The sequence below is a fragment of the Trachinotus anak genome, unplaced genomic scaffold (assembly GCF_046630095.1).
Source record: "Trachinotus anak isolate AG129_WGS33_773 ecotype Australia unplaced genomic scaffold, CSIRO_AGI_Tana_v1 ptg000014l, whole genome shotgun sequence".
NCBI lineage: Eukaryota > Metazoa > Chordata > Actinopteri > Carangiformes > Carangidae > Trachinotus > Trachinotus anak.
Window position 1 is genome coordinate 13,713,584 of NW_027273865.1, and position 23,473 is coordinate 13,737,056.

General features: G+C 41.9%; 4 protein-coding genes across 6 annotated transcripts; 2 read left to right on the forward strand and 2 right to left on the reverse strand.

The window, feature by feature from the left end:
* Nucleotides 1-43: 43 nt before the first annotated feature.
* On the reverse strand, nt 44-4,142 carry wdr53 (WD repeat domain 53). 2 transcript variants are annotated; one of them, XM_071496438.1, is made up of 3 exons: nt 4,061-4,142; nt 2,073-2,568; nt 44-1,981 (listed from the first exon to the last, which is right to left on the reverse strand). In XM_071496438.1, the coding sequence occupies exons 2-3, from the start codon at nt 2,559-2,561 to the stop codon at nt 1,283-1,285; spliced, it is 1,188 nt and encodes a 395-aa protein (XP_071352539.1). In that variant the 5' UTR covers nt 2,562-2,568; nt 4,061-4,142; the 3' UTR covers nt 44-1,282. The 2 variants fall into 2 exon arrangements, with proteins under 2 accessions (XP_071352539.1, XP_071352540.1); XM_071496439.1 differs by lacking the exon at nt 4,061-4,142 and adding an exon at nt 3,743-3,878 and having other exon boundaries at nt 1,141-1,981.
* Nucleotides 4,143-5,034: 892 nt separating this feature from the next.
* neu4 (sialidase 4) lies at nt 5,035-9,726 on the forward strand. The gene is made up of 4 exons (XM_071496434.1): nt 5,035-5,121; nt 6,483-6,724; nt 7,545-7,800; nt 8,469-9,726. The coding sequence occupies exons 2-4, from the start codon at nt 6,524-6,526 to the stop codon at nt 9,467-9,469; spliced, it is 1,458 nt and encodes a 485-aa protein (XP_071352535.1). The 5' UTR covers nt 5,035-5,121; nt 6,483-6,523; the 3' UTR covers nt 9,470-9,726.
* A 1,194-nt stretch (nt 9,727-10,920) lies between these two features.
* On the forward strand, nt 10,921-17,421 carry lxn (latexin). Of its 2 annotated transcripts, none has more exons than XM_071496444.1 (7): nt 10,921-11,211; nt 14,461-14,637; nt 14,750-14,812; nt 15,494-15,668; nt 15,964-16,100; nt 16,547-16,609; nt 17,038-17,421. In XM_071496444.1, the coding sequence occupies exons 1-7, from the start codon at nt 11,059-11,061 to the stop codon at nt 17,152-17,154; spliced, it is 885 nt and encodes a 294-aa protein (XP_071352545.1). In that variant the 5' UTR covers nt 10,921-11,058; the 3' UTR covers nt 17,155-17,421. The 2 variants fall into 2 exon arrangements, with proteins under 2 accessions (XP_071352545.1, XP_071352546.1); XM_071496445.1 differs by lacking the exon at nt 10,921-11,211 and adding an exon at nt 14,037-14,171.
* Nucleotides 11,393-23,094, reverse strand: gfm1 (G elongation factor, mitochondrial 1). The gene is made up of 18 exons (XM_071496431.1): nt 22,901-23,094; nt 22,658-22,810; nt 22,429-22,561; nt 20,875-21,079; nt 20,308-20,424; nt 19,900-20,050; nt 19,340-19,494; nt 19,102-19,186; nt 18,819-18,956; nt 18,365-18,466; nt 18,150-18,206; nt 17,919-18,056; nt 17,474-17,556; nt 13,370-13,532; nt 13,070-13,214; nt 12,798-12,958; nt 12,641-12,694; nt 11,393-11,892 (listed from the first exon to the last, which is right to left on the reverse strand). The coding sequence occupies exons 1-18, from the start codon at nt 22,973-22,975 to the stop codon at nt 11,761-11,763; spliced, it is 2,247 nt and encodes a 748-aa protein (XP_071352532.1). The 5' UTR covers nt 22,976-23,094; the 3' UTR covers nt 11,393-11,760.
* Nucleotides 23,095-23,473: the final 379 nt, after the last annotated feature.

Genomic DNA, 23,473 nt, shown 5'->3' on the forward strand with positions numbered 1-23,473 from the left:
TTTGGATTGAGATGTTTTTATAAAATCACAGCAGACTTAGACGTAACATGCAGATTGCCGTTGTCTAATGTGGTAGTTTCACAGACCGCCAAAATTTAATGAATCCAATGTCAGAGCAAAATATATTTCAAAGGACATTTTATAGGACACACACACTAAACCAAAGCCAACTAAGCAAATCCAGTGAGTGAAGCTTATGTTAATTGAGACCTGAAAAACAATTTCACATTTAGTTTGTTGAATATTGTGAAAACTCATAGAAATCACTGTTTTGTGAGGCTTGATAGCTGCTGTATAGATCTGCCTTACAATACTGGTGTTGCACTGTTCAGACTTAAGAACAACGCCGGTTTTACTTGGTTTCTGCCCTCACTTCTGAGAACAAGATCCTGACGTCACAATAAGCAGACGTGCCATTTGGACCAGACACCCAGGAGCTGTACTCAAAAATAAATCTATCATATCAATAGGAGTCTTCCTAAGTGGCACGAGAACTTGCTCACTAAAAGCTTCCATTACAAATGTTTTAGATATTTTCTAGGATATAGGAAAGCAATGGCCAAGAAATCAGCTCTACTCGTATTAATTGCAGCTAATGATTATTTAATGTGTACTTAGCGAAGTGTCAAACATACTGGGGTCTGAAAAAGGATACGAAAGACAACTCAGCCACAGCCTGTTCACACTGCTGCTGTCTGGACAGGGATACAGAAATATCCGCTGCCGTGCCACCAAACTTCAGAGCAGTTTCTTTCCTCGGGCTGTTAGACTTCTGAATTCATCCTCCACACTCCACATTCTTGTTTTCTGTGAGTAGCGTTAAGGGACCACATCTGTAATTTTGTCATACAATGCTGTGTTGCGTATTTGTAATTAAACTGAACCTTGTATCTAATGTGAGCGCTAAAAGGACACCTGAAGGGAGGTGTGTCCTCTGCAGACCCTGCAGCTTCACCTGAAGTGACAACAAAACGTAAAACATCTGAATAAGGAGTGTAATGTCATCACATGCAATCTTGATTCAGACGTGAATTAGTCTTATAGTTAAGACTGACACACCCCATGTTCTCCTGATTCAGTCAGTCAGGAGCTATGTTTAGCCTCATGATGTTTTGTGAATATGGCCCCAGAAATCCAAAAAAAAATGATGCTGCCAGTTCCGAACAGCAACGAACACACACTTCAAAAAAATACATTAAAATTGAAAGTAAAGCAAGTCACAATTAGGCACCCCTACAACCAAAGCCAAAGATTTTCAGAACAGATGGTGAAGTGCATGACTCTATAGGTGAGACAGAGGGTAGACAGTCAGACTGCAGCTCTGGTCGGCTACTACCACACAGTGCTCTCCTTTCAGCACAGCAGGGCACAGCCAGTTCACCTTGTCCCCATGACTGATGCTCAGTTTGGGCCCAGCCTTGTCCTCTGACACCTCATCTGCAGCTGCTGCTTCTGCGGCTGCTGCTGCTGCTTCACCCTCCACTTCAGCTTCTTCTTTCTCTGCTTCATCCTTTTGCGGGGTCTTTGCTTTATCCTGGGATTGTTCTTTCCTCTTTGTCTTGCCTTTACCCCTCCTGCGCTGAGCTGCTGTCACTCTGGTTTTGACTTTTGCATCTGGAGCCACGACTGGGTGCTGACTGAGATCCCACAGGGCCACCTGGCCGTCATTCCCCCCAGTGACGAGCCAGTACGGATGTGAAAGGAAACTAACAAAGTGGGCTTGTGAGGCTCCCTGGCTGTGGGCTTTGACTGCTCCCTGCTGTTCCAGTTTAGAGCCACTGCCGATTCGCATCAGATGCACCCGCCCGTCCTCCGCTGCACAACCCAAAATGTTTCCACAACTCGCCACAGAAACACAGTGAGCCAGTGGCGGGTTGAAAAGCTGACCAGGACGCTGCTGGTGGTCGTCTTCATCCTCTGCTATATCCTGGAGGTTCAGTGTCCACAGCGGGCGAGTCTTCTGCAGACCCCACAGCATCACCTGAAGCAACAAAAGGGAAAACAAATTAGGAGAGAAATGTCATCAAATGTCGTGAAAAAACAGTGAAAGTCTTAAGTCTCCTCTCGTTCACCTGCATGTCCAGTCCAGCAGACACCAGGTTGTTGGGTCTGTGAGGCCTGAAAGCCACAGAGGAGCAGATGTTAGTGTGTCTGCGAAGAGTCCTGCACACTTTTCCCCCAGGAAGCTCCAGGACCCGCACTGCACCAGAGTCATCAGCCACTGCCAGGGCTGAACCTGTCTCATTCAGTGCTAAAGCATTGATCTCCTCCTCCCCTGCACCCGGAAACTCCTCCATGGGGCCCTTCAGGTTCCTGGGGTCGAGTACACTCACTGTGTCTCCATGTGACACATACAGCTGGCCCGGAGCTGCAGGTGAAAACACAACGCTTGTGCTGTCCTCTTCCCCGGGGAGGGTGAGTCTGCCAATGATGGCTCCTTCTTGGCTCCAAACCGTCACCTCTCCACCCTCAGAGCCTGAGGCGAGGAGACCCTCAGGGCCAAGAGAAGCTCCGACACATAGGATGGATGTTGAGTGGCCCTCAGACCACTGCCTGGCCATGGTGACCCTACAAAATAAAAGACAACTTATTACATCAGAAACTAGAATTACAGTTTCAGGATTGTATGCCTCTAGTTTTGGGTTACATTCCTATTTATCCAGAATTATATAAAATATTAAACATTTGTGTGAAATTTTGTCATAATTGCTGTGTTAATTACTAAGTTATCGCTAAAAATGTGTTATGTGCAATCACAGTGTCCTTTGACCACCAAAATCTAATCAGTTCATCCTTAAGTCCAAGTAAATGTTTGTGCCAAATCTGAAATTCCCACAAGGAATTACTGAGATATCATGTTCACGGGAATGGAACAGATGGACAACCTGACAACATAACGGCTCCAGCCTGTTCTGGTACATTATATCTCACTGTATACAGTAAGAATTAGGACATGCCTGTAATTGTGTTTCTAAAACACGGAAAGCACTGTCTGCCTCTAGTGCAGCTTGGTGACAACAAGCAGGAAAGACTCTGCAGGAATCAATCTGTGAATCAATCTCAATCTCAAATCAACCAATGAAGATGTGGCTACAAACCAACCAATCAGAATAAAGCTAAAATCAACTCATTAGAATATGGGTGCAAACCAACAAACCAGTCAAAGTAGAGCTACATTCAACCAATCAGAATAGGCTACAAATCAATTAATCAGAAAGCTACAAACCAACCAATCAGAATACAGATACAAATCAATTAATGAGAGTAAAGCTACAAATCAACCCATTAGGATATGGCTACAAATCAACCAAATAGAATGGAGCTACAAATAAACCAATCACAATACAGCTACAAACCAGCCAATCATAATATGGCTACAAATCAACCAGTCAGGATACAGCTACAAATCAATTAATCAGAACAGAGGTACAAATCACCCAATCAGGATAGAGCTATAAATCAACCAATCAGAATATGGTTACAAACCAACCAATCAGTAAAAGCACTAAAAAACCAACCAACAATCAGAATACAGCTGAAAACTACCCAATATAACTACTGCTGCTACAAGATTAGACAGATTAATACAGCTAATGCTTAGCTTGTATAGTAGTCACACTGACTAAAATATAATTTGCATTAACTTTACAGCAACATGTATAACCAAAAATCACGCTTCTCTTCAGAGAACAACTTCTGGCAGCAAGACAAGTAAAAAGTTAAAATGTCTGCAATTGTTTACCAAAAGTGCTTTAATGTGGGGTTTTCTGATGGGTCTCGGCGTCTTTTAATGGGAACTCACTCACAGTATCCAGAGTATCCAGAGTTTTTATTTTAAGAGAAAAATAAGAAAAAAAAAAAAAACGTAAATCCAGATAAAACCAGATAGTATGGGCTCTGGCGCCGCTCACTCGTTAGCCTAAAAGCTAGTGTGAACTGCATGTTCGGCTAAAGGTCTGGCTGCGACAACAGACATGTTGTTGTCAATGTGCAGGTTACAAATAATCCACGACAGTGCTGTGACACTGTTGATAACAGCAGGACTAGATGATTACATTACCTTTGAGAGTGCAGTTAAAACTCCATCAAGCTACCATGTGCGGCTGCGTCGCCGTTTGATTGCGTCACAACTGGTGGCCACACAATAGACCCCGAGTACTGTCTTCCAGGCAGGGGTCTTAGGCAGCCATAGAAATTTTTTAACGCGAAGATTAGCTGATTTTCACTTTCTGAATTATTGCTACAACCCCACTGTATATTGTAATATGTAAAAGCTAAAATATTTAACTGGTAAAGAGTTGTTACCTTTTTGTACAATGTTTGAGCGAAGTACTGCCTGTAAGGCAGAGTTCAGGGTGCAGATTCCACTGACCCCTGACTTACATTTTTGTGTTTTACTGTCTCTTAAACTTTTAATTTCACAGAATGACTGTGCTCCTTCTGATATGTCGCTGCAACAATACTGAGCCCTTCAGAAGTACACACATACACATACATGCAAACATACATAATTTGTGCACATTGTAACCTCTTAAAATGATAAGTCACCATTTATAATGGGTTTACAGCAGGCTCTTTGATTCACTAGGAATACCTTGTTAGACCACTTATTTTCTGGAATATAAGTGTATAAGAATATATATATATATATATATATGTGTGTGTGTGTGTGTGTGTGTGTGTGTGTATTGACAAATCAAGTGTGAGTAGTGTGCTCTACACTGAAAGCAGCAAAGCAGCAATAAAGTAGTAGTTCCTACACATTCTACAGTATATGAACAGAAAAACCACAGATGACACAGAGGAGGCAGATCATCAAATCATTGTTCAGTGTGGCCCCACTTGGCCCTCATTTCCACAATGGCTGCTCTCCGCTGATTCATCCAAAGCTGTAGATCTGATGAGTGTGGTCCATTTCTGGGTCAGTGAACAGCATGCCATATTGCTGCACTGAATAGGGGACAGAGAGAAGAGGCCATCGTTTTCAGACCCTCACCCGAAAACACACACAAACCAACTACACACAAACACACACACATTACACTGTCAACCCACCATTCAAGTGCTGACACATACAGTATATCCCCACAGAGCAGCAGCAGTTCACAGAGCAGTGTGAATGTAAGTATTTGCCTTTTTCTGCTCATAGCCTGTGCATTAGGTACAACTTCCTCTTCATAATGCCGTTACAGTGAGAAGTTCCTTTTATGAAGCGGAGGTGCTAATGTAATGTGATGCTGAAGCTGTTAAAACATATGAGAGTAAATTTGTGAAGGGCTGTGTCAGTTTGTTGCCTGCTCAAATCCAGGCGTTGTCAGTTATACAGTTCCTCCAAGATGCATTTCTTTATTCAGCTTTTAAGTCCAGCTTGTTACAGTTGAATGTCTGATGTATGAGGTAAGGGGTATCTTTCATAGAGTTAGATTAAAACTGTGCTTAAATTAAAAATGTACAGTATTTACTTTGAATATGGAACTGAACTAAAAATGTGCTTGTTTTATCTTAATGAATCTGATGTTTAACAGCTTGAACAGGGTCTCCAGTGACAGGCAGAAGATGTGTATTAACACTGCTGCAATGGTTGAGGTGGCAAACAGAATTCACATTAGTAACAGATGAATTAGCATCTCTGAAACTGGACTTTTTCCCAGGCACTGTTTAGTGAGATTAAGACTCAATTGGCTTCCTCTCATTTTTAATCAGTTTCTGTTATAGCGTCTCTTAAATTAAAGTTAAAGTAGACATGAGTGCAATACCCGTGTAAGACCAAAACACCTGACAAACAAATCATATGTATCACAGTTTAATATACAAATTGTTCAGCAACAGCACACATTATCCACTATATATCTAAGCAGACTGTATGTAGACACTGAATTGTTGTACAGTGTATTACTCCTTTCTTACTGTTTATGCTTTTGTATGTCTATCGAGATTTAATTTAATTTTGAGACATGGGTAGTTCTCTCCATTTTACTATCCATATGTTTGCTCTATGCTTTTGAAACTACTGTGTGTGTCCTACCTCTTCTTGAGCTGCTTCAGCACTTGTTTCATCAGGTGAACCCACATGAACACTGAAACAGTTTTTCCATGCTACAATCACTTCTCCTGTCCTTTTGTAACATACTTGCAACATAAGGCCTCTTTCTGTAGAAAAATGTTTTCAAAACAAAGAAAGAGGAAATGTTGTTAAAACAGCTGTTGTAGTCTCATGTTAACTTCGGCTAAAGTCTGAAATGTATTTTTGCCCTGAAGAAGTACTGTGGATTTCGTCCCCCTTCACTTACTCTGGAAACATGTTTAGAAGGAATCTCTGAATATTTGATATGAACAGGAGTAATTACAGCAAACAAAACCTGTATGAGTGAACATGGGAAAACCTGCTTATTGTTTCAAGACAGAAAAATTGAAAAATTGCAAACCTGAGCTTTAAAATACTTTCCAATAAAGGTAGTTCTAATCCTGATTCTTCTCTTCAGGGGATTTGGAGTTACCCAGAAATATTCACGCACCAGAGAATATGAGGTCACCCTATTTCCCCGCGAGGTCGGTGCTTTTCCATAAGGAGCCAAATGGAGTGACATACAGAGTCCCAGCGCTGCTCTACCTGTCCCACTCCAGGTCCTTCCTGGCCTTTTGTGAGGAGAGACTCAGCCCGTCTGACTCTCAGGCTCACCTGCTCGTCATGAGGAAAGGCACTTTCTACAGAAACTATGTGGAGGTCAGTGGTGTTCGCCAGGTCTGAAGGCCTTTACTTGAAGACCTGTACTCTGCTGTTACTTTACATTAAACAGCACTTGTTTGAAAATCTACCAGAGATAAAATATAAACTAGTTCTTTTAATATGTACAGCTCAACATTTAAATTTCTGACTTAAAAGTTGTCCAACAGGTTAATATTCACAGAGCAAATGGAACAAACATGAGCTTATGGCGCCAAGACACAATCAGATTAAAAAGGTTAAAGTCTGTTGTAACAACAATATTTTCAGCATTTCCTCCAAGATTTAAAGGTCAGCTCAACCAAAACATACATAAAACAACACAAAACATTTCAATATTTTATTGCCATTTCCAGCAATAACAGAATCATCAAGGAACAAGCACAGACAACAATAAAACATACACTCAGTGGCCACTTTATTAAATATACCTGGACAAGCTAATGCCATTAAATACAACAGCTCAGTTTTTAATGCTGTGTCTTTGTACACATTTTTGTCAGTGGTTGCAGAAATGAATATGTGAAAACCAAATAAATCCGACTTAAGTGTGAAAGTTAATTCTCGACATTCAGACCTCCAGGAGACAGAATAAATATAAACTCAGCAAAGGGACCTTGAGTTATTTCATCATTATGTGAAAACATTTGTTTTTTGTAATTTGGGGGAACAATCCTTTAAGTGTTGTTCAGGAGCTTTGTTTTTTGTTTGTCTTTTTCTTGTCCCACATTCCTAAATAATTTCACTGTATCTTTTCTCCACTGCTGTCTACTATGTCCTCCTCTCTAATTTCCGTTCCTTCTTCCTTCTGCTGCTCCAGTGGGAGGACATGCGTGTCCTGGGCACTGCTTTCCTCACAGGTCACCGGTCCATGAACCCGTGCCCGGTGTATGATGAGTTCACAGGTACTCTCTTCTTGTTCTTCATCGCTGTTCTGGGCCACACCTCTGAGTCCTATCAGCTGGTGACCGGCAAGAACGTGACCCGACTCTGCTACGTCTGCAGCACAGACGACGGAGACACCTGGACAGCTGTCACTGACCTTACTAAGAGAGTCATAGGAGACACGATTAAAGGTCAGAAAATTCGTCAAGAGAAAATCCAACTTAAAACAGATTTCCACTGTGTCACTGTGTTTCCACTGAGACATAGAAAACGGTCTCCTTAAGCTTTCAGAAGTCAGAGCACCAAGATGTTAAACTGTGACACTTTTTGTTCAGAATATTACATCCAGATACAGTTTGAGTCACTACTGTAAATCTGCAAATATCCCCTCGTGCTTATGCTGCACTAGATGTTCTTAACGTGGGAGTCCTCACATGGATTATGAGAGAAAGGGCACACAACCCCTCCTGTATGGGACCCCCGGACTGTTAGAGACACAAAATGACTGCAAATGATGGAGTCGCTGTCACAGTCATAGTTGTGTCCTTTATAGTCTTTTTTTATCTCTTTGTGGTCATTTTGAGGCTTTGTGGTTGTTTTGCATCTCTTTGTAGCTGCTTGGAAAAAAACAAAAAACAAAAAAAACATGACAAAAAATAAATCCTGCCACACAAAATTAAGACTTTTTAAAAAACTTTTTTGTTATGATATGATAACTAAAGCTGTTCAAGTTAAGTGTCATACATTGATGCTGTTTTTCTATTAAGTTTTTCAGTGCCATTCATGTGTATCATGTGAATATGTCACAAAATTTTGACATAACAGCATCTGCATCTCCCTTTTTCTTCCTTCTTTGCAGAATGGGCCACATTCGCTCTCGGCCCAGGCCATGGGATCCAGCTGAAGTCAGGTCGCCTGCTCATTCCCGCCTACGCTTACCACATCGAGTGCAAAGAGTGCTTCGGACACCTCTGCCAGACCACTCCCCATGCTTTCTGCTTTCACAGTGACACCCATGGCAGGACCTGGCGATTCGGGGAGGCGGTGCCGGGCCCAGAGAGCGTGGAGTGTCAGATGGTGTCTGTGGATGAAGAGGATGGGACTAATGTGCTGTACTGTAATGCTCGCAGCCCTCTCGGCTACAGGGTGCAGGCCCTCAGTCTGGACGATGGAGCTGTGTTTCAGGAGGGGCAGCTGGTGCAGCGGCTGGTGGAGCCTCGAAACGGTTGTCACGGAAGCATTGTTGGATTTCCTGCCCCATTACATCTATGCCAAAATCTTAACCATCACTTACACCAACGTATACACCGCTCAAGACACAGGACGTGCTGCATGACTCACCCTAATCACACCACCTCTCCCTCTCCAAACATCACTTCTGCTTCCACCAGCCCTTTGTCACCCGATCACAGTACCCCTCCAGATTTCCTCACCCCCACCTGGGTAGTGTACTCCCACCCAACATGGACAACTGCACGGAGGGATCTTGGCGTGTTCCTCAGCTTATTTCCCCGCGACCCAGACAGCTGGCGCGGCCCCTGGGTGATCTACGAGGGCCCCAGTGCCTACTCTGACCTGGCCTACCTGGAGCTGCCTTCCTCACCTGGGGCACCACCTGCTGTGGCCTTCGCCTGCCTGTTTGAGTGTGGTACTACAACAGCCTACGATGAAATCTGCTTCAGCATCTTCACCCTGTACGAGCTCATTGATAACCTGCCTCGAGATGTGCAGCTGGGAAAAGACGGTGATGAATGTGAAAGCGGACCTGACGCTCGAAGTGTACCAGTTCTCCAGCAGGTTCCTCATGTGAAGAAGAGGAGAAGGAAGAGCAAGTTGACTGAGATGTGCTCGGTGTCTTAAAAGCTCGTAATAAAGTTAGTTTCTTCCAGTAATTGCTTTGTATATATAGCACATCCACATATATTACATAATATCCTGCGCACTATTTACAAGAGAGATTGTGTGTAATGTAGTTTTTGTAGTGTTACTCTGTAACCACATCAGAATGAGAAGTGATGAAAAACCTTATATGTGTTTAAAGTTTTTGTTTGTTTTTTGCTGTCCATTGTGATTTTGTAGAACAGATGGAGAGTCATTAAAGTTTTCCTGACCCTTCATTCTTTTCTCTGTTTATTGGGAGTATTTTGTGACAGATTCTGATTGAGGCTGAAATCATTAGAAGATGAATTGATTATTTGATCGACAGTTTAAATGAATTTAACGGTTGCAAATATTTTTCTGAGTGTATCTGGGTTTTGGAGTGTTGGTCTGACAAATCATGACATTTGAAAGCGCAACTTTAGACTGATAAATTGTGATTGTGAAAATAATACTCATTAATGAAAGAATCATTAATTACAGCCCTAATGATGAATCAAACTGAAGCCAACCAAAGCAATTTAATAGGAAAAGAAGAAACCAGGGCCCACAAAGTAACGGGCTTGGGAATCAGATGCTGCTTTGCAAAACAGGGAGGAACACCTGACATATTTCATCAGCCATTTTAAAAATCCTAGTGCTTCTTCTCCAGTTTCCTTTTCCTCTGCCATCAGTTATCAAGATAACTCTGCCAGTGTCTCTGCACTGAAAGCAAGGACAGCGATAGCCGACAGAACAATCTCACTGCAAGACCCATTTATACAATTGACCTGATGCTGACGTTGTTTTGTAAACGAATGTTTGCAAGGTCAAGAATGATGAAGAATTATGTTTTTACACTCTTAACTGTTCTGTTTCATCAAAAAGAAAAAAACGTTCACAAAGTGTCTTTTTTTTAAGCTTTTCATAAACAAAACTCAAACTAACACTAAGGCAGAGCAGAATCTTGGTTTCAGGTCCATGAGGAGTTTAAGAACTTTTACTTAATTTTACTATGTAGATATCAGGAGCAAGGGATTATTTCCTATAAGACTATTCTGCTGTGGATGTCTCACAATGAGCCTATTTTTCTAGCTCTTTATGTTGCATAACTTGACTCTTTGGCATGATCCCAGATCTTAAACAGTGTAGATTTTGTTTCAACTCTGCCAAATTGCCAGGATATGTTTAATTTGGCTCAGTGAAACACACTGTGGCCCAGGCGAGGCTGCAACTCATCAAGTTCACATATTAATCACACCTGCTTCATGAGCAGCGGCTCTAATGGGATAACAGTGTCTACACAAATCATTTCTTCCTGTGAGGCTGTTGAAACAGTTAGCGGCTGACAGCTTAAGTGGGTTACATGAGAGCATATGAAAAACAGAACCAGATAAAGTGGAGCGGTTTGTTTAGTTAAGGGGAAAAAATAAACAGATCGTGCCAGGAAGACAGCAGGATCTGGACAATCTCTTCTCTCTGCTTCCCCTCCTCCTCGTTATGTAACTCCACTCTGACAGGAGGGTCATTTCCCTGTTTGGACTCTCTCACACAAGCGGTTTTTCCTCTCCTGTGTTTTGCAGGATACTATAATGGGCTTCAGGATCATGGTTTTTCTGGCTGCGTTAATGGGGGTAACTGGGAGCGCCAGTGTGACGATCAGACCTGAGTCTGACCCAATGGACATGTCGGCTCATCCCAACAGTGTACCAGAGACAGCAGAGAACACAGACGTCTTTGGACAGGTGAGAAGGAACTACCTCTGACTGCTATTGGTGCACAATTGTGTTTTTCTTTTTGCAGGTTGGGTTTCGTAGCTGATCAGTTGTGAAGTATCTGCTTTGCTCAAGTTTAAGTCAACAGAGTGGTGCTGTGCAAGAAAAATGATCTGCACACAAAAAAACTACACATTACAAGAAGGACATGTATCTTTGCTGCAATCACTGTTACAACAAAACCTTTCTGTACATAGTACAAAAGCCATTACAAGCTCAAGTCAACGCACTGAGCTTTCCTTACAACCACCATCTTACAAAGGCTGACTGCAGAGCATAGAGGTCAAACTGTGCTAAAATCAAAATAATAAATACAGTATGTTTTCCACAGGGGTCAATCATTAGGGAGAAAAATTAGCTAACCACAAAACAAAAGTAAAATGTCAAAGTTTTGTTTGGCTCCTCGATTTAAAGCCTTATTGTCGAGTCATAGTTGATGATGGGCAGAAAAGGTGTCTAAAGGAGGGACGGCTGTCACGTCAAAGTCCAGTAGTGTACAGTAGAGTAGACAGACAGTTTTCAGCTCTTCCACTTGTTCTTCTTCGCAGGCAGCTGCCCTGTAGCCTCTAAGTATTTGTGGATGAGCTCATCCTGTGTGACGGGCAGGCAGGGCTGATATCTGCTGTAATCCATGGTGTACTCGCCCTTTCCCTGGATAAACAATGACAGACAGTTAGTTTCTGAAGCTGTGATGTATCGTGGAAGTTGTTCCTTTCACTTCACAGTTTCATTTTGATTTCCTCCTACAAACTCTCTGAACAGTGTCCTCTGTCTAAATCCAGCTGAGAGAAGAGAGGAGCCGATTAACAGGATGCACTCATCCTTTTATTACTGTTACTACTGTGAGCTCCCAGCAGTAAGATTTGTTGAATTGTGCACCTTAGAGCCCTAAGTTTACCTCTCAGGCTACACAGAAGCTGGCGCCCTTCTCTCTGATTGGTGGAGGCTGTGCCAACAGCCACACAAAAAAGGTAGAGCAAATTCCTGCACTAAAAAAATTAATAAATTTAATCTATTTTTAATTCCAGTCAATCATCCTCCTCAACAGATGCTAGAATTGAACATCCAAGGCAGTAAAGCACAGTGCTTATCAAATATTAAATATATTTATTCATCACTAAACATTCAGTCTCGTATCGTGATTTTCATATAGGATAAGTGGATCAGAAATTACACAGCATTTTGTCTTGTTTTTCATGAAAGCTGAATAACCAGTTTCATAATGAAGCTGTGAGATTGACACGACATTTTTTCCATCTTCTTTCGTAAGAACCTCTGACTCTTGCATCTCATTTTCCTGTCCCCACTTCTGAAACCTAAACACTTGCTCCTCTGGATGCTCAACATTTTTGGCACTGTAACGGCCTACAGAGTTTTCGAGTGTTTAGTTTGAACTTACTTCAGTACAGGAGCGCAGTTCTGTGGCGTAGCCAAACATGTCGTTCAGTGGAATCTGTTTGGAGAAACAGGCTGAAATTACTCAAATACAAATGGTGGTGAAGGATGATAGAACAAATACTGTGAGCTAAGAGACTGTGGCTTTGGCTTGGACTCACATCAGCATACAGAGTGAAGTATCCCTCGGCCCCGTCCTGTCCTGTGATGACACCATGCCGGCGGTTTACACCAGAGATGACTGCTCCCTGAAACTCCTGAGGTGCTACGATTTCCACCGACATGATTGGCTCCAGGATGACTGCGTTGGCTTTTTCCATAGCTGTGGAGAGAACATTGAAGGCAACACCGGCAGCCAAACAGATGAAGCGGACCCAGAATGAAATAAAATGAAATAACAACATGTCAGATCTCAAGTTAGCTGAACCCTCACCTTGCTTTAGAGCGCCCTCTCCTGCACGGATGAAGGAGATCTCGTTGGAGTCGACCATGTGATGCGCGCCGTCTTCCAGGACGAATCTGACTCCTGAGATTTTGTGCCCGCTCAGGGGTCCCTTCTCACAGGCCTCTCTGAAGCCCTGCAGCATGATGGGAGGAAAGATGCAACGGAGAAAATTTTTTAAAAAGCTGGAGAAATCAAGTAGATGGCTTTTGCTTTGTGTTCTATTCTCTTTATTAAAACATTTCACACCCACATAGATAACTGTGCTCACATGCAAGGGAGGAAAATTACCTTTTCAACAGCGGGTACAAACTGCTTTGGGACGTTCGTACCAACAGTCTGGTCGTCAAACTCCACCTTGGTGAAATGCTCTGCCTCCAGAGGCTCAAGGACCCCGATAACTTTGCCGTACTGCCCGGAGCCACCAGTCTGCTTCTTATGGGTGAATTCAAACCTACAGGACACAGTATCCACAGATTTAAGTCAGGTGACACAGTGGGACCATTTACCATTTACTGGTGTGTTATCTGCTTTAAAAAGTAATCCAGATATTAGCTACAGTTTTAACAGATTTTTGTTCAGCCAATTCTGCATTCAGGAATCAGCATTTTTTTTGTGATACCTTTTTCTTTAAACATGCTTTTATTTTGTTGTTAAATAATATTAAAACAACAAAAGAAAAAACATGCAACTCTTAAAGGATAAAGCTTAAGATGTTACATCTGTATTTCTAATGAATGTAATAAGGAATGTAACTACACATTAAACTCTGACCTAACCTGTCAAACTGATGTGAAATTTTCTTTGTAATTGCTGCAGTGAATCTGACTGATCTATTACGTTTTGAATTATTATTATTATTATGTTATTATTGTTATTTTGAAGGGTCTGTTAGCTTGCACTGCATGTTCTGTCAAGCAGAAATAGAGCTCTGTGTCTTTAAAAAGGGGCAGTGCTCAAAGAGCTCTGGTGTTAAAGGAAGTGGGAAGTAATCTTTCCACTCGCATGGGGAGCAGCTGACTCTGAGCACCGAACAGATAAAACTTTCCACCTGCCACATAACCAGCAGGGAGTCTCAGCATTCCAGCTCCAGGCAAGATAAGACTCCCTTATTTAATTCACTGCTCTCACCCTTTTCAGCTGTTCACCTCCTCACCCTCACTTCTACATTTTTGCTTCCCTATTCACTTTGCTCAATGGATGTTCTCCTTCTGTCCAATGCCTTCTTATCTAGACATAAACTGATCTGAGGAAAAAGCTCCACCCTGCTGACACCTCAGGGTCAAAGTACATCAGGGACTGGAGGCCCATCCCTGCCTCTGTTCTCATTCTCTCTGTTCTCTTCATCATCTCCTTTCTCATTGTCCATTCTGGAAATACAGCAAAAAGTACCAATAGAAGAGGAGCCTGAGGAGGATGTGATGGAGATCGGTGAGCTGAACCCTAATCACTACCCTGCTCAGAGGGCAGCCAAGGCGGTCCAACACTACCTCAACACCCGCTATGGCTCACCTTACAGGGTGTTCGGACTGCACAAGGTCCACAGCGGGAACGCAGAGGTCAGCCGAACTTCACTATTGAAACCTTCACCTTTAATAGCAATGTGACTTCGGTCCCACCACAGAATAGTGATGGAATAAATGTTCTGATTATAGTTCACTTCCCTTTCAGGATGTCGCAGACTCTGGAAGAAAGTATAGACTGGACATCTCAGTGCAGGACTTCATTAGTAAAGTAGGTTGTTTGTTCAGTTTTTTTGTTAAGTGATGCTGCTCCTTAAACATTAGAAAAAAGAACTGAAAATGAGCCACAATTATCTCTGTAGTCTAATTATGATCTATTGTCTCACTCTGAAAATAGAATAAAACTAGAAATTTAAAGACAAAATGCATTCCTGATCACACACACAGAAAAAACCTTTGATCAGCCTGAAGTGAGAGATTCACTGTCGTGCTTCTTTGGTTTGGATTTGAAGAATGTTTTGCATCTTAATGTATTTTTCAAATAGGAGCAGACAAAATTGATATTTAACTGCCTACATTTACCCTCTACATTTCAAGGGTTAATAGCACTGCGCTCACATTGTGTTTACATTTCATTGTATGATTTTTAACTATACAGTGACAGTAAAGGCATTCTTCTTATGGAAAGATCTTTTAAGCAAATTGTAGGTTGAGTTGAGGTTTAAAGTACAAATATCTGATTTCCGAGCACTCAAGTATGACCGGGTTTGACAAGATTTACTAAAGAGCAGATAAAAGGAGGCTTACATTCGGTTGTATGATTAACAGTGTGGTTGCAACACTGAGTCACTGGCTGCCATGGCAACATCTGGACTACGCCTTTGCTCTGTGTGCTCTCCTCCACTTTTTTCTCATCAAACCTGCCTTTCCTCTATTCTATCTATTCATCCAGAGTACCGAGAACTGCTCTGCAGAGGTTTTGTTTCCGAGGGGAGAGCAGCAGCAGCAGCGCCGCCCCCAGATCCAGGCCTCATGTAAGGAGCTCTGTAAAATCAACACCAAAGCTCAAGAAGAGGCCTTGTACCAACAGTACAAGAACCAAAGCCTGGTGGCAGCACATTTACCTGGTATGTGCAATAAAACAAACTGCAAATTCTTGCTAGTAATAAACACAATCACCTGTTGCTCAACATTAACCGTCTGAAATTGCAGCATTTTGGGATTTTAACATTGAGTCATTGGGTTTGTGGTTTTTAACTGAACTCAGCGTCCCTCTTCACAATATTAACACAAATGCCTGTCCTCACTGATCTTGTAACTGTAATCTCCTGTACACCACACCTGAGACCACGCACAACAGTTGTACCCCACTGTACATGCAGTCCAACCTCGCTCACAACACACTGACGTTCTGACCAACAGATAGCTACGGTCACATTGAGCCTGACATGGAGCCTCTCTGGCACCTGGGCACCGTGGCCTCCAGCTTCATCATGCTGAACGAATCGACTGAAAACACTCTGTACAACATGGCCCAGGTGGCCAACGTCACGCAGCTGGTAGGTTGTTTTATCTGTTGTCGGGTCTGCTCACTAATCCTAAGTACACCCCCCACCCACCCACCCACCCTCTGATTTCCTGTCTCTCTCTTTCTCTCTCACTGTTGCTACTGAAATGAAGGCAAAAAATAACTTACTTATTGTTATACATGCATTCTTGTTGTTCAATGCTTTTAACTTAAAAAGTCACAATGCATCCCAGCCAGTTTCATCACTTTTTTGTCCCCTGGAAACACTTCCGTTGTGTTGTGAGTATTTGCAGCACGTGTGTTGTCAAATTGATGACGTTTTCTGAATTTGTTTGAATTTGTTTTTGCCTATTTGCATATGTTTTCTTAAGTTGCAGTGCGGTGAGCTCTCAGGGCCACCGTGGGCTGAGGATTAAGGCTGGAACATCTGTTAGACTCAGTTTCTACCATTTGTCTTTCTTCTCTAATCTGCTGCAGGAAACTGAGAACAACCAGCTGAAGTTTGACTATCACATACTGCTGCATGAGATGGTGTCCCAGGTATCCACGTATTACATTCAACTATTAATAAATAGCTAAAAATATTTTCATCATCACCCCTAAAAATATTTAAATGTATTTATTAATCTATGTCATGGCTGCAGAACAAGATGGCTATCATAACTTATTAATGCCCAAGGTTTTGTCTTCACATTTCTTAGTCAGACAAATATGTAAGGAAAACAAATCCCTGTTTTATCATTTCATAATGAAACAGAAGAGAAAGCTTATTTACAACATTTCTGGAGCTGTAAATGGCAGATGCTTCCTATGTTTTATTGATAGATGATGAAACTGATTGTTTACCAGAATAACCAGCTAATAATTTAAGCCCTGGTGGCATCTTGCAGCACATGCACTTTGTGAGGAGCAGTGTCACTACCTGATGTGTTGTGTTAATCTGACAATCTGTGTTTGGTTTTTTGCAGGAAATCATTCACTGGAAACTGCTGTTCAGCTGGTCTCCGTCAGAGGGCGTTAAAGTGCTGCAGATGGAGCAGCTTCCTCACTGCCATGACTGTGAAAAACCCCCAGACACAAACTAAACTGCTGACATTCATCACACTGTTGCTATTACCAAAAACAAGACCATGGTGCTCACATCTTGTGTTCAAATATAGAATCGCATGAATGTGTTTACGATGAGGAGATCGGCCGTTGATGCTTGCAGCACAAACCTTTCTGAACTACAGAAAGGTGGAGTTTGTACTGTCAGATTAATCCATCCTACATAATGATATGATAGCCTTTAATTGTTCTGTACTCCCCTTGTTGCTGGAGTATTTTAACCAAAATAAAGTGTTTATACCTCTTGTTGCTGAGTTGAGTGTGTTTGTGTGTATGTGTCAGGAGATCAGGACTTACGGTACAGAACCAGTGATTGTCTCTCTGAAAGCCACTTTGGGTTTCCCCATCACACAGGGACAGTTGTATTCCCTCTCCATCCTCTGAAACAACAAACCAAAACAAAAAAAGAGGAAAACCCACAGTTACACATGTCAGATATTAGGGTTAAAGAGGAAATTCCTTCAAACATAATTTTAAAAACAGCTTTTTTAAATTAATTCAGTTTAATTTTGTGTCTGATTTCAGCTTGTAGCTTTCTCCCAAAACACTCAAACTCAGCAGTTAAGCACAATAATCCAGACCTCAGATTTCCTTTCATTTTATAGTTGGGTAAAAAGTCATTTTAAAAACTGCTCATAGGAATAGTTGAGTTTTTATAACAGATTGAGTACCACTGCTATCTGTAACAGGTAAAATGCTTAGTAGGTGACATCCTTGAGCTGCACAGTGTCCCATCAGGTACCTGGGAGTAGATTTCCAGGTGCAGCTCGCCCATTCCTGAGACGATGGTTTCTTTGCTCTCTGTGTCAAAATGAACTCTGAACGTAGGATCTTCCCTGGTGAACCGGTTGATGCCTTTGGAGAATTTGTCCAGGTCATTCTGTCCAAATACAAAATAGTAAAGAGCTATAGATGCTATTTAGACTCTAGTGTTGGATTTTTACAGTACAGGGTAGATTTGAGGATTTTCTACCTTGTTGGTCGGCTTCATTGACATGGAAATGACAGGCTCTGGGATGTGAATTGACTCCTGTGGGACAAGAAGGTAAAAAAATGAACACTGGATGTTCTTTATGTTTTGGAGTAAGGAAGGAAAAGAAGAATCATTTTCTAATTTAATATTCAAATGAGCAGGCTTTTTGCTGTTTCACAGGTCTTTTGCTCAGTAAAAACATTACAGCTACTCACCATTGAGAGGTTAGCGCTGCTCCTGGATGTAAAAGTGTCTCCACTAGCACAGTCAATCCCAAACAGAGCACAAATGTCTCCTGCATAAACCTCATCCACATCCTGGAACAGCAGGGATAGAGAGCGAACAAAGGAACAAAAGAAACAATAGGACAAGATGTTGAATTTCAGGACTGAGTTGATGCAAGTGTCTTATTTCTAATAACTGAAATATATGAGCAAATGTTAAACATGTTCTTGTTGATGTTTCAGGTCTTGTTTTGATGCAAGACGAGTGGAAAAATATCACTCTGGTGTCACAGGGGATGTGGTTGTTATCTACACACTTCACTGGAGCTGAAAGAGGAACCTCAACGTTTTGACCAGTCATGTTTCTCTGCTGTTTAAACTGCAAACCACAGATGGAAAACTGTCTCCTCTGATAACCTGCTGACGTTCGTGGGTTTGCTCTCACCTCCATCTGGTCAGCATGGAGACGCACGAGCCTCTGAACTCTGACCCTTTTGCTTGTGCGCGTGTTGTAGATGTATTCCCCCTTTTTCAGACAGCCCTGGTACACCCGCACATACGTTAGCTGACCAAATCTCCCTGCCTGTTAATGAGAAAGACCACAGGAAAGAACAGAGCGTGACACAATGAGACCTTCCTGTTGAGCAAAACTGCAGAAATGAAGAAGATGCTATGAGAACACCAGAAAAAAAAAACTGATTTGAAACTTATTCCTCGGTGTAGCTCACCTCCAGTTTGAAGGCCAGACCAACGTAGGGATTTGTATCATCTCTTGTTGGGTCCATTTGAACCTTTGATGTTTCACTGGAATCTCTAAAAAAAAAAATAATCAAAAACCCACAAATGTTAGTGCTGAAATATTTTTCAAGAGAGGCTTTATCAGACACAATGATCTGACATTTATTTAATTGTATCTACTGTTACTGTCTGAGCAGACATTGTGTACTAACTGACAGTCCTACTCACTCGTCATTGAAAATAGCATAGTTTTTCACTTCAGTGGGGTTCGGCAGGTAATCCAGGACAGCGTCCAGCAGAGGCTGGACACCTTTATTTTTCAGCGCTGTGCCCACCAACACTGGTGTGAAGAGACGCTGCACTGTGGCCCTGCGGATAGCAGCCTGGAAGACAGTAAAGGGACAAGAGACTGAGACACAGTTATATGCTCCAATTGTTTTTTTTTATTCTTCATTCAAGCACAGAGGCTATGCGTCCCAGTCTGGATATGCAATTTGACTTCACATCTAAACCTCTTTGTTGACTTTAATCAAAAGACAATGTCATGTTGTGAAGGCAAACTGGTCAGAATTTGATCTCAAAGATGCCTTACTTTTATTAACGACCACCACTGAAATAGCTCAGAAACTAGTGGATGGTTTGCCTTTTCAGTTTTGAAATGTTTCCACAGCTACTGGACAGATTGCCATGAAGTTTGGCTCGCAGATTTGTGTTCTCCTCTGGATGAGTTGTATTCACTTTGGTTAATCCCTCTCATTTCATTTCCTCTCTCTCGAAAAGATACGAACCTTCAAGTCATCATTGGTAGGAATTTTTTCCTCCAAGAACATTTCTCCCAAGGTTTCGTCAGCGTTGGCCACACACTCCACCAGTTCCTGCCTCCGGTCTGCAGCCTCGGCACGGAAATCTGCCGGGATCTCATCATAACGGACAGTTTCACTGCGGGGAGGAAGAAACTGTAGAATTAGTTTCATATCCCTCAGGAACAGAATCTCAGTCGGAATCTCTCATCTGTGCTAAAAAAACCAAACTATTCTGGTTGCTAAAAACAGAAGCACAATTTAGGAGAATCAGGCCAAATAAAGAAGCAGAGTTTAAAAGTTGTCCGGCTGTTGATTACAGTGCAGATGAAAAAAATGACCAAATTAGACAAACGGATCTCTTCATGGTGAAGCTAGCAGAGAGGAATCCCCTACCCAAATGGTCCTTCAAAATATATGCTCTGCTCCTGTACAAGGTCAATGATGCCGCGCATGTTCCCTTCCAGGCCGATGGGCATGTTCACAAAGGCTGCGTTGTGGTTCAGCTTGGTTCTGAAAATTAAGACAAAATCGAAATGTGATTACAACATTGTATGTGGAATACTTGTCATGATTTCATGTGAACCAGAGAATACGGCCTAAAGACAGAGACATAGGGCTTAACTCTGTTACTGTTTGTTGTTCGTTTCTTGTATATGTGTCTGTTGTTAGGTTTTTTTCTAAATCTGCAGAAATTCAGGAAAGGTATACTTGATGCATGTAGAAGGTCATGTAAACAAGACAGGGTCATGTAAATAGAGCTGGGAAATATATCACTTTTTGATCTGATCTGGGATCTCTATTGCAATATTTCGAAATAGGTTACATTTTTTTCGTGGCTCTACAAGCTTAAATATTATGAGGTTTACAAAACCTCTGACATGATTTTTTCTTTAACACCAAACTTTGCTGTTTTCAGGAGTATTTCTATATACATGGATTGAGGTAAATTTCAAACTGTACCTCAACTGCTGCAGGGCTCGACCGGGGTTGGCGCCCATGCGGTCTAGCTTGTTGATGAAGGTGAGGAAGGGGACGTTGTAGCGTTTCATCTGTCTGTTCACGGTCATTGTCTGACACTGGACCCCTCCCACGGCACACAGAACCAGCACGGCTCCGTCCAGCACACGCAGCGCTCGCTCCACTTCAATGGTAAAGTCCACGTGACCTGGGTGACACAAAGGGGACACTGACATTTAGAAACGCAGCACAGTAAACATGATTTAGTGAGACCTTTGAGTTGTGAGCTACACACAAACATAACGAATTAGATATAATCCTGTTATCACATTTGAGTAACTTCTTCTATTCTTTTACCTTCTACACATGTTAAAGTGTTTTCAGGCATTTTTTTCCATTATTAAACATTAATGAAAATACTGGGGGAGAGAGAGAGAGAGAGAGAGAGAGGGTCAAACATTGCAATTGCATAATCAGGACCAATAGGACGTGCCCGTCTCTGCAGAATGTTTTTTAAGTCGATGTTTACACTTTAACCTGAGTACTATGTGCATTTAACTGCAGATCCACCTCCATTACAACACAGAAATGTTGACAGCTTTTCCTTACAACTAAGATAACTTCAGGCCATTGAGATTGTATGGACGCTCAGTAGAGACAAGACAAGAAATCTGCCTTTACTATTTTTGCATTACTATTTTGTAGCTTCTTCTTTCTGGTTTAGAACAGTTTTGTTTGAAATCTGACATCTCTGCTTATTTTAGTCGCACAGTAACACATCTATCATTGTTCTCTTTCAAAAAAGTTAATTTTACTGAGAATGTTTTAAATGATATTAAAATATTAAAAAAAAAATTCTTCAATTGAAAGTTTAAACTAAGTACTGTTAATGTTCAAATAAAACACTGGAGAAATCAAAGCATGGCTGTTGTAATTATATAATGTTTTCACAACACAACTGCACATTTCCTAAACAAATAACCATAAGTCAGTCTGTCGATTACTGCGACACCACAAAGACACATTAAGCAACCTCTTGTTTGAGAATGTGCACTAAAGTGCAATATCACTGAAGTTACTATAGGCCTCAAAGGGACAATCATTTGGTTAGTACTACTCACATCTGTAAAAATTGTCGTATGATGCCTTCTGTGGCCAAGATTTGTGAAATCAACCTTTTGGAGGTCATCATCAGCGTTAACTTGGAGACCTCATTTTTGTACCAGAGAGCCTGTGGTTAGGTTTATCAAGATCAGTTTTTAACTCCGTTGCTGATTTATTTTTTGATGATTGACTAATCAGTGCATGAATTAATCTGAACTGGTAACTACTAATCACATCTGTCATAATTATGGTGGAGTAAAAAGTGTGGTATTCCCCTCTGATATGTAGAGTAGTGGAAGAATAAAGTTGCATTGGTTATAATACTCAAATAGAGATATCCCTAAATTGTATTTACAGTAAATGAGTAAATGTACTTAATCCAACCACTGATCAACAGGGGCCCCAAACAAAATGCTGCCCCCATGGGCCTCAGATCAAGTGACATGTTAATACCTGGTGTGTCTATGATGTTGATGTTGTGGTTCTTCCACATGGTGTATGTAGCAGCTGACTGGATGGTGATGCCTCTCTGTCTCTCCAGCTCCATAGAGTCCATGGTGGCTCCAACACCGTCCTTCCCCTTCACCTGCACACCACAGGGGAGGGAAAAACAGCTGGTGAGGGCGGACTGCACACCTGTAAACCTCTATGAACGCACAAACGCGGCCCAGCCGGCGCTCACTTCGTGGATCTCCGCTATCCTCCCGGTGTAGTAGAGGACACGCTCGGTCAGGGTGGTCTTCCCCGAGTCGATGTGAGCTGATATCCCGATGTTGCGGATCCTCTCGTTGGGCAAGACACCGGAGGAGCATGTCCGACAGCTGTTGATGAGCACCTGTGGAGATAACACACAGGGAAATCAATATTCAAACCCCTCTGTCTGGTGTGGTGTCGGACCGGCACAGCTGAACACACTCCAGATTACCTTTTTCACAGTGACGCTCCCCGGTGCCAGAAGATGCGTTTTAGACAAAGACAGACCCGCTTTCAGTACTCTCATCTTGACAACAGCTCGGTCGACCCCAGGGTGATCTTATGCCTCCTTTTACGCAACCCCAAATCCACCAACCCCGTGAATGTCACGCCGGGGCCCCGATGGTCGCTTGTGAAACACGACTTCCGCATCTACGGAAACTCAGATGTGCCAAACTTACAAATGTTAGCGTTCATGAAAAATAAACGACACCACCTTAAGGACCATAGTTGGGGGGAAATATCTTTGAGTGATGTTTGTTGAATTTGACGATTTAAAAAAAAAAGTCAAGTATTTAAAAATATAAATATCAAACTGATGAGAAACAGCGCATTTACAAAAAAGGCACATGCGGCTTTTCGTGCCATCAGGTAAAACGCCTTTTGTGGACGGTCCTATCCTATGAAATAAAAAAATCTAATTAATTAATCGTGTAAAAATAGGAGTCGTTAAACTATAATTTATAAGTATAATTAAAACACATTTAAAACCCAGTCTCCCACTCAAAGGCTTGCTGTAAAGCAC

Coding starts and splice junctions, on each gene's coding strand:
- wdr53 (XM_071496438.1), bottom strand. CDS start 2,561: ATGGCCAGGCAGTGGTCTGAGGGCCACTCAACATCCATCCTATGTGTC. Junction 1,982..2,072: donor CTGCTGGACTGGACATGCAG/GTGAACGAGAGG, acceptor TTGTTGCTTCAG/GTGATGCTGTGGGGTCTGCA.
- neu4 (XM_071496434.1), top strand. CDS start 6,524: ATGAGGTCACCCTATTTCCCCGCGAGGTCGGTGCTTTTCCATAAGGAG. Junction 6,725..7,544: donor TCTACAGAAACTATGTGGAG/GTCAGTGGTGTT, acceptor CTGCTGCTCCAG/TGGGAGGACATGCGTGTCCT. Junction 7,801..8,468: donor CATAGGAGACACGATTAAAG/GTCAGAAAATTC, acceptor CCTTCTTTGCAG/AATGGGCCACATTCGCTCTC.
- lxn (XM_071496444.1), top strand. CDS start 11,059: ATGGGCTTCAGGATCATGGTTTTTCTGGCTGCGTTAATGGGGGTAACT. Junction 11,212..14,460: donor ACACAGACGTCTTTGGACAG/GTGAGAAGGAAC, acceptor CTGGAAATACAG/CAAAAAGTACCAATAGAAGA. Junction 14,638..14,749: donor TCCACAGCGGGAACGCAGAG/GTCAGCCGAACT, acceptor CTTCCCTTTCAG/GATGTCGCAGACTCTGGAAG.
- gfm1 (XM_071496431.1), bottom strand. CDS start 22,975: ATGAGAGTACTGAAAGCGGGTCTGTCTTTGTCTAAAACGCATCTTCTG. Junction 18,207..18,364: donor GCAGCGCTAACCTCTCAATG/GTGAGTAGCTGT, acceptor CTTGTCCCACAG/GAGTCAATTCACATCCCAGA. Junction 11,893..12,640: donor AACTGCGCTCCTGTACTGAA/GTAAGTTCAAAC, acceptor TTGTTTATCCAG/GGAAAGGGCGAGTACACCAT.